At 42.9% G+C, this 17,067-nt stretch overlaps 1 protein-coding gene and 1 pseudogene across 6 annotated transcripts in view; both read left to right on the top strand.

The window, feature by feature from the left end:
- The first annotated feature begins 1,178 nt into the window (after positions 1–1,178).
- Positions 1,179–3,663, top strand: LOC121567946 (annotated as a pseudogene).
- LOC121567945 (transcription elongation factor SPT6-like) overlaps positions 3,424–17,067 on the top strand; it is a 33,339-nt gene continuing 19,695 nt past the window's right edge. For 2 of the 6 annotated variants that reach the window (XR_006001178.2, XM_041878347.2), the window contains exons 1-15: positions 4,437–4,624; positions 5,193–5,259; positions 5,409–5,588; positions 5,840–5,910; positions 6,090–6,279; positions 6,376–6,460; positions 6,713–6,965; positions 7,980–8,081; positions 14,554–14,667; positions 14,762–14,851; positions 14,934–15,076; positions 15,284–15,429; positions 15,518–15,634; positions 15,888–16,017; positions 16,254–16,404. Coding sequence is in view for 5 of the 6 variants with exons in the window: in XM_041878347.2 (XP_041734281.1) it covers positions 5,202–5,259; positions 5,409–5,588; positions 5,840–5,910; positions 6,090–6,279; positions 6,376–6,460; positions 6,713–6,965; positions 7,980–8,081; positions 14,554–14,667; positions 14,762–14,851; positions 14,934–15,076; positions 15,284–15,429; positions 15,518–15,634; positions 15,888–16,017; positions 16,254–16,404 (1,830 nt within the window). In the remaining variant the exon portion in view is untranslated. Of the gene's footprint in view, positions 3,482–4,434; positions 4,625–4,759; positions 4,817–5,192; positions 5,260–5,408; positions 5,589–5,839; positions 5,911–6,089; positions 6,280–6,375; positions 6,461–6,712; positions 6,966–7,979; positions 8,082–14,553; positions 14,668–14,761; positions 14,852–14,933; positions 15,077–15,283; positions 15,430–15,517; positions 15,635–15,887; positions 16,018–16,253; positions 16,405–17,067 lie in introns of those variants that run through there. The other 4 variants (XM_041878345.2, XM_041878348.2, XM_041878344.2 and 1 more) reach the window with 4 other exon arrangements.

Below are 17,067 nucleotides of genomic sequence, written 5' to 3' on the forward strand. Positions count from 1 at the left end.
TTCCATGCTCCTCGAATACTCCTCACATGACAGCATTTACAAATCCATGTTGGAGCTCATTGACATACACTCTTAGATAAAAGGGTTCCAAAAGGGTTCTTCGGCTGTCCCCATAAGATAACCCTTTTTGGTTCCTGGTAAAAACCTTTTTGGTTCCGGGTAGAAGCATTTCGGGTTCCATGTAGAACCCTCTGTGGAAAGGGTTCTACATGGAACCCAAAACAGTTATATTTGGAACCAAAAGTGTTATACCTGGGAACCAACCAGGGTTCTTCAAAGGGTTTTCCTATAGAGGGGTTGGTTGTTTAGCAACAAAACCGACGCGTGCACAACTATGGGGCAAAACAGATGGGGTTGGCTTCGATTGTTGACAAAATGTAAACGATATGGTCTCCAATGTTTATTGAAAACATAAATACATTTGCACAATGAGCACTTATTGTTTCTCAAATACACCGTTACAGTTGTTGGTTTGTTAGCTAGCGAATTTTAGCCATATTAGCATTGACATGAAATCAGTCAAAATACCTCAAAACAAGACATGGTATCAAGAACATGATAAAATGAGCTGAAACGAGCCACTTGCGATTCCCAACATGGCAGTTTCTTGTCATTCTTGCTAGCTATCTGGCCATCCAGAATCACAACAACACGCTGACTTCTGCCCCATGGAAGCGCGTACATCGTTTTTCGTGATGTTGTCAGCTAACCCATCTATGGGGACAGCCGAATAACAATTTTAGGTTCTAGATAGCACCTTTTTTTCTAGGAGTGTATAATGACTTGACACCTGTGTGAAGTGGTTCCACCACTGTCATTTGCCAACATGCTCTTTAGTCCCCTGTAGCTCAGTTGGTAGAGCATGGCGCTTGCAACGCCAGGGTTGTGGGTTCGTTTCCCACGGGGGGCCAGTATGAAAATGTATGCACTCACTCTGGATAAGAGCGTCTGCTAAAATGTAATGTCCTTATATTCTTTCCTTTCCCTGATCATAAACATGATTTAGCCTACCTACACTTTTATAGTTAACATCAATTTATTGCAAAGGGATTTACATATTCAACTCTCCTTAGGTCAAAAGGTCTATCAAAAATGGTGAAACCATCAGGTCCTGTGTTCTCTGAAATGTATTTTAAGTTAACACACATCTTTTTATTGGCAGACAGAGAGCTTAGTCTATGGATCGCTGGAAAGGTAGAGTGGCGCTTGTTACTGGGGCTTCTGTTGGAATCGGAGCGGCTATTTGCAAGGCTCTTGTCCAGCACCGCATGAAGGTTGTCGGCTGTGGGCCATGTGATGTGACGCAAAGCGTAAGTGTAGCCTATTTGTTGTTGCTACTATTTCAATTGTGATGACTAGGCTACTCTTCTACTATCTTAGCCCAATGTTGGACTAAAGGAGCCTAACATTATTAACATTAACAAGCTATTATAGCTTACTACAGTCTAATGACGCCTGATCTATGTAAATTGTGAAGTATTCTTTGCAAACGATTTCATTACTTTTATGATGTGTTCCACAGTCCTCACACTAGAATATGATATTGTAGAAAACATTCTGTGTCAAATGAAGCACATTTGTGAATTATTCTCATATGGCTTGTTAAATTGCGTCAATTCAAATCTGGTATTAGGAACAAAAGAGGTCAATACACGTCTTCTAAATAGACTAGTATTTTAATTAATGCAAACCACTTCAATGGTAAGTATGATGTTCGTATATACGGGTCCACTGAAATACCTCGCAGGGCACTCAGAGAACTAAGCCATTGTTATGAGTTCTTCTTAAAATACTCTGACAGAGATAGTTCCCGGTCCCTGCTGGCCAATCAGAGTAGAGACTGAGCGTGGTTTAGACTTACTCAGCCAATCCGTTGGCGCACAGGCTGGTCCCAGTCCCTTGGCGCTCCACTGTTGCCAGGTGTCTAGTTGTTTTGCAACTTATCCAGAAAGTTAGCACTTTTGCAGTACACGTCCTTGGACGGTTCACAGATCACAAAGAGGCAGTGTAGTCTAATATTTTGAGACACAAGTTCTTATCTCCCCCTACTCCCTAAAACAGCTCCTCACATTAATCACAGCTTGTTAGGTGAAACAATTTATATCAGTACAGTACAAACCCTTCATGCTTAATCATCAATGCATTCCTTCCAAGGTAGTCATCACATCCAGCTATGAGAAAATAGATCCCCACAGGCTTCACCACGGCATTTTAACCTATGGAACATAGTGCATGAAGTCCTCTTACCTCTTGATTTTAGAAACTGGCAGCAGAGTATCAGAGCACTGGGCATAGTGGCACCATTGTTCCCTACAAATGTGACCTGAGAATATCCTTTCCATGTTCTCTGCCATCAAGACTCTCCATCAGGGAGTGGAAGTGGTCATCAACAATGCTGGCCTGGCCCATCCAGAGCCACTGTTGAATGGCAAAACAGATGGCTGGAGGAAAATGATTGATGTAGGTGCGACTCTCAATGATCTCTGTGTTTATGTCAACTGCTGTCCATATTTATATATTTGTTTATTTTTAATTTAAGTGATTTAGAAGACACTCGAGCGATTTACAGTCAAAAAGCAAGGGATTATTGTCGCTATTCTGTGTCATGCTTCCATCATTTAAAAGCATTTGTTATTGATGTACATTTTAATCTCTGTGTTAATGTCACTATCCATATTTATATAAAAAAAAAAAAAACAAGGGATGGCGTCACGTTCTGTGTCATGCACTCCATCATTTAATATCACATTGATATTTAACGGATGTATTTTACAGGTGAAAATCATTGCATTGTCTATCTGCACACGAGAGGCATACCAGTCTATGAAGGGAGAGGAAGGTGGATGATGGACACATCATAAATATAAACAGCTGTGACTGCCCTGACAGAGGAGCTGCGGCAAGAGCTGCGAGAGGCTAAAACCCACATTCGAGCCACGGTAAGTTATTTATTCCTAGTATTTTTATTAGAAAGATTTCATTCTATTGTAAATGAGATGATAAATCGTCCGTAGCCACCCAGCACTGAATTGTGCTGATTTATCATATTGTGAGTACAGTACACCAACAGTACACTACTGAAAACAATGGTGTTCTATTATTGGCAACATACCACATTGATGTTTAAAATCAACATATTTATCTAGCTAATGCATAATGTAATCGTTAGAGACATCTAATGTATAACTGACACTAACCCAGTTTTTCTGTTTTCCTCTGGACAGTGTATATCTCCTGGTATGGTGGAAACAGAATATGCTTTCCGGCTTCACAGCCTCCATCCAGAGAAGGCTGCTGCTACCTACGACAATATGAAGGTGAATAATAACAATAATAATGATATCTGTGCATACAGGCTATACGATTGTTTTTGAATGTGTACGTTATAATTCTACTGCCTTCCTACAGTGTTTGGAAGCAGTCGACATTGCCAGTGTTGTAACGTACTGTATGTCTTAGGCACATCCCGCCACATGTTCACGTAAGTAGGACACTTGTCTATCATATGTCTGTCTCAGTATTCTCTGCACACTCTGATCACTTCAATCAATGTTTGAATGAATGGGGGAAAGTTTTCCATAATTTCACAAATTACAACTACTGTACTCTTTGCATATCTAGATTGGAGATGTTCAAATGCGACCTGTGTAGCAAGTGTCATAGAGCAGTCCTGCAGGAGGAATCTGATGCACCTTGATCATCTCAAAGATGATTTAAAGTTGGTTTAAAACTGTAGGATTGTGGAGTTTTTTAATTGTGATTTTGGTTCTGATTATTATAGCCCGTTACAATCTGATACTTGAAATTGTGAGCTTCAGATAAATTCAATTTTCTGTGACATTGTGTAACAACACTAAAATAAAGTTATATTTGAAGTGAATTTTGTGTTCTGGAGTTGATTATATTGTAACGACCCTGTATTGTGTTCTGTGTTCATGGATGTGTTATCGTTCTCATGGGTACTAGCAGGGGTTAAATATGCCAGGACAGATGGAAAGGTTGGGGGGGTATGATGGGTAATCCCGCGGGGTTTTGGAATGATTAAATAGGGGTTACGGTCTCATCTCTCTCTCTTCTGTTCGGGACCATTGATTTGACATGTTCTATTTGTGTATGTTCGAGGTTTAGCGGCGTGGGCTGTGGCCTGAACAATAGCCCATTCAGGAATAAACCTGTGTTCTGCCTGTACACCTGGTGCCCGTCTCTCTTTTACTTTATGACCCAGCTGGGTCATTACAATATAATACAGTAAACACAAGGTCCAATTAAACTGAATAACATTTTCTATGTTACTTTAAAAATATTACAAAAAGTCATCGAATAGTAATGCAAAAACAAACTGTTTTATGTTGCATACCATAACACTAGAAAAAGAATACACGAAGACTTTGAAAAGTATTTTGCAAGGATTGCACTCTACCATCCAAGGAGAGCTATGTTAATCTGTGACGTGCCTCGCCTTCATTTAGAATTTGAGGGATTTTTCTGTGTTCCAGTCTTGGAAATTTGTTTGCGCCTTGCTAGCTAACACATTTTGGTTGTTGGGAAATGAATCTATTTTCCATATCCCGCTTTGCTAATCAGTCAATTTAAAAAGGAGCCAGTCCTGACTCCTGTCGCATAGGTATGTACGGTTATGGGCAATGGGAGTCAGCCAGCTGTTTCTGGCAATACAGCTGTATGATAGCTACAATAGATGGGGCTAGCTCGGTAGCCATTTCTTTCCATTGTTGTTATGCAAGCTAGCTAGCTATCTTGTTGTAGCTAAGAAGATTGCTACCTGCAGCTCCAGCCTGATATCCGTTGGATAGCTAAGGTCACCTTTGATTATTTGCAAAGTTATATGCATTTCTATTGTCGCTAACTAGCTAAACCTTTTGATATCTAGCAATGTCCTCGCTCCCTGGCTATAACGTTAATAATATTCTGCATCTTTACCAGTCAGCCATGGCAGACAGCAGCGTCTTGTCATCATAGTTTATTGTAGCCTAATATTTCATTGTTTACAATAAGATTTTCTTATGACATAGCCATACTTTAAAACATTTAAACTGTCAAATATGGTGTAATAAATTAGTTAACGTTTTTGGAGTAATTTTGTCCTATGTCATGTCCCATAGCATTATTTCCAAAGAATGTTCTTTGACTCAACCAGCTAATGAAAATCATGTTGTTTATTATCTCTTCAACAGTCCCTAAACATGGATTTCATCGCGAGTGAAGCAGAGGAGTCTGAGGAGGAATTTGGGAGTACAGCATGTGAATAATTTTGTTTTCATTTCAAAGATGTCCCTTGACAGTTTATCATCACAATGACCCTAAATAAGATCAATGGTAACAATGTGCAGGCTACACACAATGTCATGTGTCATCTTACTTGATGTACAACTTCTTGATTTGTGACTTAGATGAGGAGGAGGAAGAGGAGAATACAGAGGACCAAGATGATGATGGAAACCTCCGTGGTCTGATTGATGATGGTGTGGATGAAGGGGAGGGAGAGGAAGAGGAGGAGAAGGAAGGGAAGAGAGATAAAGAAGGAGATAGTGACTCTGGGGAGGAAATTGGACACCATAAGAGGAAGAGAAGTAAGTGGTCATTCATAAATTGGTCCTGTATTTATTGCTGTCTGGGCTGCATTGTGATTGCTTCCTAGCCACATTGTAGGCTATCTCTTCAGGCTTTGAATAAACTATAATGGCGTAAACCCTTTGATAAAATTTTGCCCATTCAGATTCAAGCCTTCATGATTTGTTACACCAAACAGTGTGAAGCAGAATCATGTGTACCAACAATAATCACCTTTGGTGTTTGAGTATCTTCCGTTTTCTGTCTACAGGCTTTGACGACCGCTTGGATGATGATGATATTGATCTCATTGAGGAGAATTTGGGAGTAAAAGTGAAAAGGGTAAATATTTCGATGCCATTATGGCAAGCAAAATGCATTGTCATCATGGACATTGTATAGCACACAGCTGAGGTCTCATGTCATGTCCCAAAGTCCCACTCTCTAAAAATAGTATGTAAAAGGAGATTGACTAAAATGTTTTTCTGATACCTCTACTCCTTCCTTATCCCCATAAACAGCAAAAGTTCCGTCGTTTGCGAGACATGTCGGACGATGAGGATGAGGAGGGAGATGACGACGTCAGGGAGGCCCATGAGAAGAACATGATAGCGGATGAGATCTTCATGGGGACAGGAGCGGATGAGGGCGAGGCATTGGATGTGCCTTTGCATCCCGGGGAGGATGAGGAGGAGGACGATGAAGAGTCTGGTATGAAACATTGCAGTTGCTTCATCTATAAACAGTGGAGTGGTTTTGAGTTAGCAGCTTTTTAAAAAGCCATTTGAAAATATTTTTTTTCCTCAGATATCGATGACTTTATTGTGGATGATGACGGACAGCCCTTGAAGAAACCCAAGTGGAGGAAGAAGCTGCCTGGATATACAGATGCGTAAGTGATTCTGACATTTAATTTAATTACTTAGTTCCCCATTTGCAGTAGCCTCTCCACCTGCAAGCTCACCCGAAAGTAAGAAGTCCTATCTGTGCAATAGAATTTGATATGTTAGATGTGTCCCAAATGGCACCCTATTCCCTTAAAAGTAGTGCACTATAAAGGGAATAGGGTGCCGTTTGGGACAGAGCCATGTTTACCTTTACTCATCTGCATTATTTAATACTGAGCACCACTCCCTTTTTACAGAGCCCTTCAGGAGGCCCAGGAGATATTCGGAGGGGACTTTGACTTTGCCGAGTTTGACACTGAAGCCTATGAAAATGCAGAGGAGGAGGAGGATGCAGATGAAGAGTCATGGGACCGGCCCAAGAAGCAAGCCAAGAAGAGGGTGGGCCGACGCAGTATCTTTGAGATCTATGAGCCCAGCGAGCTGGAGAGCAGTCACATGACGGACCAGGACAATGAGATCCGCTCCACTGACATGCCAGAGAGGTTCCAGGTGTGTATACTTCTATAGGAAATAGGGTGCCATTTGGGACATATTCATAGTCATAGGGACACGTGAGCGCCTGAAATTCACCTATAACTGTTAAGGGCTTGACTCTGTAGCCCAGTGGTATTCAAACTAGGCAAATCCTCGCCTTATCTTAGATCCAGCAGGTATATCTCACTGGTCATCCCCAAAGCCAACACCTCCTTTGGCCGCCATTCCTTCCAGTTCTCTGCTGCAAATGACTGGAACGAACTGCAAAAATCTCTGAAGCTGGAGACACTTATCTCTCTCACTAACTTTAAGCATCAGTTGTCAGAGCAGCTTACCGATCACTGCACCTGTACACAGCCCATCTGTAATTAGCCCACCCAACTACCTCATCCCCATATTGTTATTTACATTGTTATTTATTTTGGACATTTGCACCCCAGAATCTCTATTTGCACATCATCTTCTGCACATCTATCACTCCAGTGTTAATACTAAATTGTAATTATTTGGCACTATGGCCTATTTATTGCCTTACCTCCATAACTTACTACATTTGCACACACTGTATATATATTTTCTATTGTGTTATTGACTGTACGTTTTGTTTATTCCATATGCAACTCTGTGTTGTTGTTGTTTTTATCGCACAGCTTTGCTTTATCTTGGCCAGGTCACAGTTGTAAATGAGAACTTGTTCTCAACTGGCTTACCTGGTTAAATAAAGGTGAAATAAAGAAAAAATATATTTAAAAAAATTATTCAGCAAGAATCTTTGCAGACCAGATTTTTTTCACAATAGTTTCTCGTGACCCCACACCACCCCAAATATAATGACACAACCTTAAAATCGGTACACTTTGATTTTTACATCCACAAATAACCTTAAATTCATTACATTTTCATCTCTTATCAAAATGAAAAGAAACCAATAAATACCATTTACTAAATAAAATACAAAATGTCTAATTATCTTTCTCAAAAACGTTGTATATTGTCCCATACAATAATCTGTACATTTAATTTGTTTAGTTGCGCTCCACTTGTGTGAAGCCTGCAGAGGATGATGAGCTGGAACAGGAGGCTGAGTGGATCTATAGGAATGCCTTCTCTACTCTCACCATATCCATGCAGGTACTGGAGTGAGGATCTTTTAGCTAGGTCTCATAAGACAATTAGTTAAAGTTGATGCTACAGTCTACAGTGCATTCGGAAAGTATTCAGACCAATTCATTTTTTCCACATTTTGTTACATTACAGCCTTATTCTAAAATGGATTAAATTGGTTTAAATTGGTTCTCAAATCAAATCAAAGCAAATTTTATTGGCCACATGCGCCGAATACAACAGGTGCAGACATTACAGTGAAATGCTTACTTACAGCCCTTAACAAACAGTGCATTTATTTTTAATAAAAAAGTAAAATAAAATAACAACAAAAAAGTGTTGAGAAAAAAAGAGCAGAAGTAAAATAAAATAACAGTAGGGAGGCTATATATACAGGGGGGTACCGGTGCAGAGTCAATGTGCGGGGGCACCGGCTAGTTGAGGTAGTTGAAGTAATATGTACATGTGAGTAGAGTTAAAGTGACTATGCATAAATAATTAACATAGTAGCAGCAGCGTAAAAAGATGGGGTGGGGGTGGGGGGGCAGTGCAAATAGTCCGGGTAGCCATGATTAGCTGTTCAGGAGTCTTATGGCTTGGGGGTAGAAGCTGTTGAGAAGTCTTTTGGACCTAGACTTGGCACTCCGGTACCGCTTGCCGTGCGGTAGCAGAGAGAACAGTCTATGACTAGGGTGGCTGGAGTCTTTGACAATTTTGAGGGCCTTCCTCTGACACCGCCTGGTATAGAGGTCCTGGATGGCAGGAAGCTTGGCCCCAGTGATGCACTGGGCCGTACGCACTATCCTCTGTAGTGCCTTGCGGTCGGAGGCCGAGCAGTTGCCATACCAGGCGGTGATGCAACCAGTCAGGATGCTTTCGATGGTGCAGCTGTAGAACTTTTTGAGGATCTGAGGACCCATGCCAAATCTTTTCAGTCTCCTGAGGGGGAATAGGCTTTGTCGTGCCCTCTTCACGACTGTCTTGGTGTGTTTGGACCATGATAGTTCGTTGGTGATGTGGACACCAAGGAACTTGAAGCTTTCAACCTGTTCCACTACAGCCCCGTCGATGAGAATGGGGGCGTGCTCAGTCCTCTTTTTTTCCTGTAGTCCACAATCATCTCCTTTGTCTTGGTCACGTTGAGGGAGAGGTTGTTATCCTGGCACCACACGGCCAGGTCTCTGACCTCCTCCCCTATAGGCTGTCTCATCGTTGTCGGTGATCAGGCCTACCACTGTTGTGTCGTCGGCAAACTTAATGATGGTGTTGGAGTCGTGCCTGGCCATGCAGTCATGGGTGAACAGGGAGTACAGGAGGGGACTGAGCACGCACCCCTGAGGGGCCCCCGTGTTGAGGATCAGTGTGGCAGATGTGTTGTTACCTACCCTTACCACCTGGGGGCGGCCCGTCAGGAAGTCCAGGATCCAGTTGCAGAGGGAGGTGTTGAGTCCCAGGATCCTTAGCTTAGTGATGAGCTTTGAGGGCACTATGGTGTTGAATGCTGAGCTGTAGTCAATGAATAGCATTCTCACGTAGGTGTTCCTCTTTTCCAGGTGGGAAAGGGCAGTGTGGAGTGCAGTAGAGATTGCATCATCTGTGGATCTGTTGGGGCGGTATGCAAATTGGATTGGGTCTAGGGTTTCTGGGATAATGGTGTTGATGTGAGCCATGTCCAGCCTTTCAAAGCACTTCATAGCTACAGACGTGAGTGCTACGGGTCGGTAGTCATTTAGGCAGGTTATCTTAGTGTCCTTGGGCACGGGGACTATGGTGGTCTGCTTGAAACATGTTGGTATTACAGACTCAGTCAGGGACATGTTGAAAATGTCAGTGAAGACACTTGCCAGTTGGTCAGCACATGCTCGGAGTACACGTCCTGGTAATCCATCTGGCCCTGCGGCCTTGTGAATGTTGACCTGCTTAAAAGTCTTACTCACATCGGCTACGGAGAGCGTGATCACATAGTCATCCGGAACAGCTGGTGCTCTCATACATGCTTCAGTGTTGCTTGCCTCGATGCGAGCATAGAAGTGATTTAGCTCGTCTGGAAGTCTTGTGTCACTGGGCAGCTCACGGCTGTGCTTCCCTTTGTAGTCTGTAATAGTTTTCCAGCCCTGCCACATCCGACGAGCGTCAGAGCCGGTGTAGTACAATTCAATCTTAGTCCTGTATTGACTCTTTGCCTGTTTGATGGTTCGTCGGAGGGCATAGCAGGATTTCTTATAAGCGTCCGGGTTAGAGTCCCGCTCCTTGAAAGCGGCAGCTCTACCCTTTAGCTCAGTGCGGATGTTTCCTGTAATCCATGGCTTTTGGCTGGGGTATGTACGTACGGTCACTGTGGGACGACATCATCGATGCACTTATTGATGAAGCCAGTGACTGATGTGGTGTACTCCTCAATGCTATCTGAAGAATCCCGGAACATGTTCCAGTCTGTGCTAGCAAAACAGTCCTGTAGCTTAGCATCTGCGTCATCTGACCACTTTTTTATTAACTGAATCACTGGTGCTTCCTGCTTTAGTTTTTGCTTATAAGCAGGAATCAGGAGGATATAGTTATGGTCAGATTTGCCAAATGGAGGGCGAGGGAGAGCTTTGTATGCATCTCTGTGTGTGGAGTAAAGGTGGTCTAGAGTTTTTTTTTCCTCTGGTTGCACATTTAACATGCTGGTAGAAATTAGGTAGAACGGATTTAAGTTTCCCTGCATTAAAGTGCCCGGCCACTAGGAGCGCTGCCTCTGGATGAGCGTTTTCCTGTTCACTAATGGCCTTATACAGCTCATTCAGTGCAATCTTAATGCCAGCATTGGTTTGTGGTGGTAAATAGACAGCTATTAAAAATATAGATGAAAACTCTCTTGGTAAATAGTGTGGTCTACAGCTTATCATAAGATACTCTACCTCAGGCGAGCAAAACCTCGAGACTTCCTTAGTATTAGATTTTGTGCACCAGCTGTTGTTTACAAATATACACAGACCGCCACCCCTTGTCTTACCGGAGTCAGCCGTTCTATCCTGCCGATGTAGCGTATAGCCCGCTAGCTGTATGTTGTCCATGTCGTCGTTCAGCCACGACTCAGTGAAACATAAGATATTACAGTTTTTAATGTCCCGTTGGTAGGATAACCGTAATCTTAGGTCATCCAATTTATTCTCAAATGATTGAAGATTGGCTAATAGGATTGATGGGAGAGGCAGTTTACTCGCTTGCCGTCGGATCCTTACAAGGCACCCCGACCTACGTCCACAATATCTCTGTCTCTTTCTCATGCGAATGACGGGGATTTGGGCCTTGTCGGGTGTCTGTAGGATATCCTTCGCGGACGCCTCGTTGAAGAAAAAATCTTCGTCCAATACGAGGTGAGTAATCGCTGTCCTGATATCCAGAAGCTCTTTTTGGTTATAATATACGATGGCAGAAACATTATGTACAAAATAAATTACAAATAACGCGGAAAAACACACATAATAGTACAATTGGTTAGAGGGCTGTAAAACGGCAGCCATCTTCTCCGGCGCCATTCTGTAGTGGGTACTTTGTTGAAGCTCCTTTGGCAGCGATTGCAGGCTCGAGTCTTCTTGGGTATGACGCTACAAGCTTGGCACATCTGTATTTGGGGAGTTTCTCCCATTCTTCTCTGAAGATCCTCTCAAGCTCTGTCAGGTTGGATGGGGAGTGTTGCTGCACAGCTATTTTCAGGACTCTCCAGAGATGTTAGATCGGGTTCAAGACCGGGCTCTGGCTGGGCCACTCAAGGACATTCAGAGACTTGTCCCGAAGCCAGTCTGAGGTCCTGAGTGGTCTGGAGCAGGTTTTCATCAAGGATCTCTCTGTACTTTGCTCCGTTCATATTTCCCTCGATCCTGACTAGTCTCCCAGTCCCTACCACTGAAAAACATCCCCAAAGCATGATAATGCCACCACCATGCTTCACCGTAAGAATGGTATTGGACAGGTGATGAGCGGTGCCAGGTTTCCTCCAGACGTGGCGCTTTGCATTCAGGCCAAAGAGTTCAATCTTGGTTTCATCAGACCAGAGAATCTTGTTTCTCATGGTCTGAGAGTCCTTTAGGTGCCTTTTGGCAAACTCCAAGCGGGCTGTCATGTGCCTTTTACTGAGGAGTGGCTTCCGTCTGGCCACTCTACCATAAAGGCCTAATTGGTGGAGTGCTGCAGAGATGGTTGTCCTTCTGGAAGGTTCTCCCATCTCCACAGAGGAACTCTGGAGCTCTGTCAGAGTGACCATCGGGTTCTTGGTCACCACCCTGACCAAGGCCCTTCTCCCCCGATTGCTCAGTTTGGCCGGGCGGCCAGCTCTAGGAAGAGTCTTGGTGGTTCCAAACTTCTTCCATTTAAGAATGATGGAGGCCGCTGTGTTCTTGGGGACTTTCAATGCTGCAGAAATGTTTTGGTACCCTTCCCCAGATCTGTGCCTCGACACAATCCTGTCTCTGAGCTCTACGGACAATTCCTCATGGCTTGGTTTTTGCTCTGACATGCACTGTCAACTGTGGGACCTTATATAGACAGGTGTGTGCCTTTCCAAATCATGTCCAATCAATTGAATTTACCACAGGTGGACTCTAATCAAGTTGAAGAAACATCTCAAGGATGATCAATGGAAACAGGATGCACCTGAGCTCAATTTCGAGTCTCATAGCAAATGGTCTGAATAGTTATGTAAATACAGTGCCTTGCGAAAGTATTCATCCCCCTTGTTGTTTTTCCTATTTTGTTGCATTACAACCTGTAATTTAAATTGATTTTTATTTGGATTTCATTTAATGGACATACACAAATTAGTCCAAATTGGTGTAGTGAAATGAAAAAAATTACTTGTTTCAAAAAATTATAACAAATAAATAACGGAAAAGTGGTGCGTGCATATGTATTCACCCCCTTTGCTATGAAGCCCCTAAATAAGATCTGGTGCAACCAATTACCTTCAGAAGTCACATAATTAGTTAAATAAAGTACACCTGTGTGCAATCTAAGTGTCACATAATCTGTCACATGATCTCAGTATATATACACCTGTTCTGAAAGGCCCCAGAGTCTGCAACACCACTAAGCAATGGGCACCACCAAGCAAGCGGCACCATGAAGACCAAGGAGCTCTCCAAACAGGTCAGGGACAAAGTTGTGGAGAAGTACAGATCAGGGTTGGGTTATAAAAAAATATCTGAAACTTTGAACATCCCACGGAGCACCATTAAATCCATTATTAAAAAATGGAATGAATATGGCACCACAACAAACCTGCCAAAAGAGGGCCGCCCACCAAAACTCACGGACCAGGCAAAGAGGACATTAATCAGAGAGGCAACAAAGAGACCAAAGATAACCCTGAAGGAGCTGCAAAGCTCCACAGCGGAGATTGCAGTATCTGTCCATAGGACCACATTAAGCCGTACACTCCACAGACCTGGCCTTTACGGAAGAGTGGCCAGAAAAAAGCCATTGCTTAAAGAAAAAAATAAGCAAACGTGTTTGGTGTTTGCCAAAAGGCATGTGGGAGACTCCCCAAACATATGGAAGAAGGTACTCTGGTCAGATGAGACTAAAATTGAGCTTTTTGGCCATCAAGGATAACGCTATGTCTGGCGCAAACCCAACACCTCTCATCACCCCGAGAACACCATCCCCACAGTGAAGCATGGTGGTGGCAGCATCATGCTGTGGGGATGTTTTTCATCAGCAGGGACTGGGAAACTGGTCAGAATTGAAGGAATGATGGATGGTGCTAAAAACAGGGAAATTCTTGAGGGAATTTGAGACTGGGACGGAGGTTCACCTTCCAGCAGGACAATGACCCTAAGCATACTGCTAAAGCAACACTCGAGTGGTTTAAGGGGAAACATTTAAATATCTTGGAATGGCCTAGTCAAAGCCCAGACCTCAATCCAATTGAGAATCTGTGGTATGACTTAAATATTGCTGTACAACAGCGGAACCCATCCATTTTGGAGATGGAGCAGTTTTGCCTTGAAGAATGGGCATAAATCCCAGTGGCTAGATGTGCCAAGCTTATAGAGCTGTAATTGCTGCAAAAGGTGGCTCTACAAAGTATTGACATTGGGGGGGTGAGTAGTTATGCACGCTCAAGTTTTCTGTTTCTTGTTTGTTTCACAAGAAAAAATATTTTGCATTTTCAAAGTGGTAGGCATGTTGTGTAAATCAAATGATACAAACCCCCCAACAATCCATTTTAATTCCAGGTTGTAAGGCAACAAAATAGGAAAAATGCCAAGGGGGGTGAATACTTTCGCAAGCCACTATAAGGTATTGCTAAAATTTCTAAAAACCTGTGTTCGCTTTGTCATTATGGGGTATTGTGTGTAGATAGATGAGGGAAAACATTTATTGAATCCATTTTAGAATAAGGCTGTAACGTAACAAAATGTGGAAAAAGGGAAGGGGTCTGAATACTTTCCGAATGCACTGTAGGTCTGTTTTTAAAATGCTTGTGTTTTTTAAATAAAATATTCTGTGTTTTCAGGAGAACACAGACTATTTGGACAGAGGTCCAACCACTACCTTCAGCAGAAAAGGCCCCAGCACCATCCAGAAGATAAAAGAGGCTTTGAATTTCATGAGAAACCAACACTTTGAGGTATTACAGTCCCTCTATTACCGTAGGTAAAGTTGAGTTCTTCCATATAATTTTTCACAGTTCATACAACTGTCTTTTATTGTTTCACCTCTAGGTTCCGTTCATAGCGTTCTACAGGAAAGAGTATGTGGAGCCTGAACTCAATATCAATGATCTGTGGAAGGTTTGGCAGTGGGATGAGAAGGTAATATACTGTAGTATTGGATTTTTGTTAACTTTATCCCTTAATTTATTCTGTTTAATGTGGGACTGTCATTCCTCCTCAGTGGACCCAGCTGAAAACCCGCAAACAGAACCTGAGACGCTTGTTCCAGAAGATGCAGGGATACCAGTTTGAACAGATCTCAGCAGACCCAGATAAGCCACTGTCTGATGGCATTCGACCACTAGACACTTCAGATTTAGAGAGGTAAGGCTTGTCATGTCAAACATGTTTGTAAGTATGCCTTGTCTGAGCCAGAACGGACCATAGGGCAGGAGCCTATCTCCTGTTTCTGTAGTGTGAGGCAGCTTGATGTAACAAGTACACCCCCTGGACAGTACGCTAGTCATGTTATGACACCTTTATTATCTTTGTTGTATCACAATGCTGACCTGATTATGTTTGTCTGACAAGGCTGAAGGATGTCCAGTCTAGTGATGAACTGAGCGACGTCTACAACCATTTCCTGCTGTACTATGGCCGGGATATTCCAAAGATGCAGAATGCAGCCAGGTCCAGCAAGAAGAAGCTGAAGAAGATCAAAGAAGTGGATGAAGATGGTACAATTTAGATTATATATTGTAAGATCGTGAAAGCACTGTGGACTTTTGCCCTCATCAGAGTAATTCTCATGTCTTCTGTTTGCAGGTAATGAGCAGGAAGTAGAGGAGGAGGAAGAGGAAGAAGAGGAGCAGCCGAAGGGGCCGGACCTGAAGCTTGCATCTCGCAGGGATATGTACAGCATCTGCCAGGGTGCAGGACTGGGTGAGTGCTTTATCATGTGTGTCCAGTAGGTGTCACTATCAGCACCTATTACAGACAGATTTGTGTGCCATACATCTCAGGTCTATACAGTTAGTTCGTGATAATACAAAAACCTGCGAAAGAATGTGCTACTGAAAAACTGTGACTAGTGTACTTAAACAGAGTTTGCCAATCAAAGTGCACTTGCTGTATCACGAGCCGACTGTATTTGCAACAGTTTTTGAGTCCACCATTTAAAGGGTTCTCTTATCAGATGGCCTGGCCAAGAAGTTTGGTCTGACTCCAGAGCAGTTTGGAGAGAACCTACGTGACAGTTACCAGCGTCACGAGACAGAGCAGTTTCCTGCTGAGCCAATGGAGCTGGCTAAGGACTACATCTGCAGGTTAACCAGCAACACATTATTGCACATTGTAGTCCCCTGTAGCTCAGTTGGTAGAGCATGGCGCTTGCAACGCCAGGGTTGTGGGTTCATTTCCCACGGGGGGCCAGTATGAAAATGTATGCACTCACTAACTGTAAGTCGCTCTGGATAAGAGCGTCTGCTAAATGACGTAAATGTATACAGAATACACTTTCATATAAAGATAACCCAACCATTTGTTCTCTTTGCCTGTGCAGCCAGTTCAATACAGCGGAGGCAGTACTGGAGGGGACTCGCTACATGGTGGCCATGCAGATCGCTCGGGAGCCTCTAGTCAGACATGTGCTCCGACAGACGTTCCAGGAGAGAGCCAAGATCAACATCAAACCCACCAAGAAGGGAAAGAAGGTATACACCATCTATTTGCAATAGGGTTGAAAAATCACGGTAAGGTTCCAAAAATTCCCAGGTTTTCCAGAAATCCCGGTTGGAAGATTGCTGCAATCAGGAGTGAATAAGCAATAAATCATTTATCCTTCTACCAGGATTTCCTGGAAAACCTAAATTTTGCAACCCTGGTCTGCAATTATCTCGACTTCTTTGTTGGTTGTATTAGTGGTTTATTTAGGTCTTTCATGGGATATACAATACTTTCAGAGGCGTCAGGTAGCTTAGCGGTTTGAACTTTGGGACTGTAACCGCAAGGTTGCTTGTTCGAATCCCTGATCCGGCAAGGTGGAAAAATCTGCCGTTCTGCCCTTGAGCAAGGCAGTTAGCCCCCACACTGCTCCTCTGATTCAGAGGGGTTGGGTTAAATGTGGAAGACACATTTTGGTTGAATGCATTCAGATGTGCAACTGACTAGTTATCCACTTTCCCTATTCATTCCCCTTGACTTATTCCACATTTTGTTGTTACAGTCTGAATTCAAAATTGATTAAATATATTTTTTATCTCACCCATCTACACACAATACCTCATATTGACAAAGTGAAAACGTGTTTTTTTTTGTTTTATATTGTATTTTTAGAAAATGAAATACACTCCACATGAACTCAGGTGCATCCAATT

Source organism: Coregonus clupeaformis, chromosome 6 (assembly GCF_020615455.1).
Source record: "Coregonus clupeaformis isolate EN_2021a chromosome 6, ASM2061545v1, whole genome shotgun sequence".
In the NCBI taxonomy this organism is placed as follows: Eukaryota; Metazoa; Chordata; class Actinopteri; order Salmoniformes; family Salmonidae; genus Coregonus; species Coregonus clupeaformis.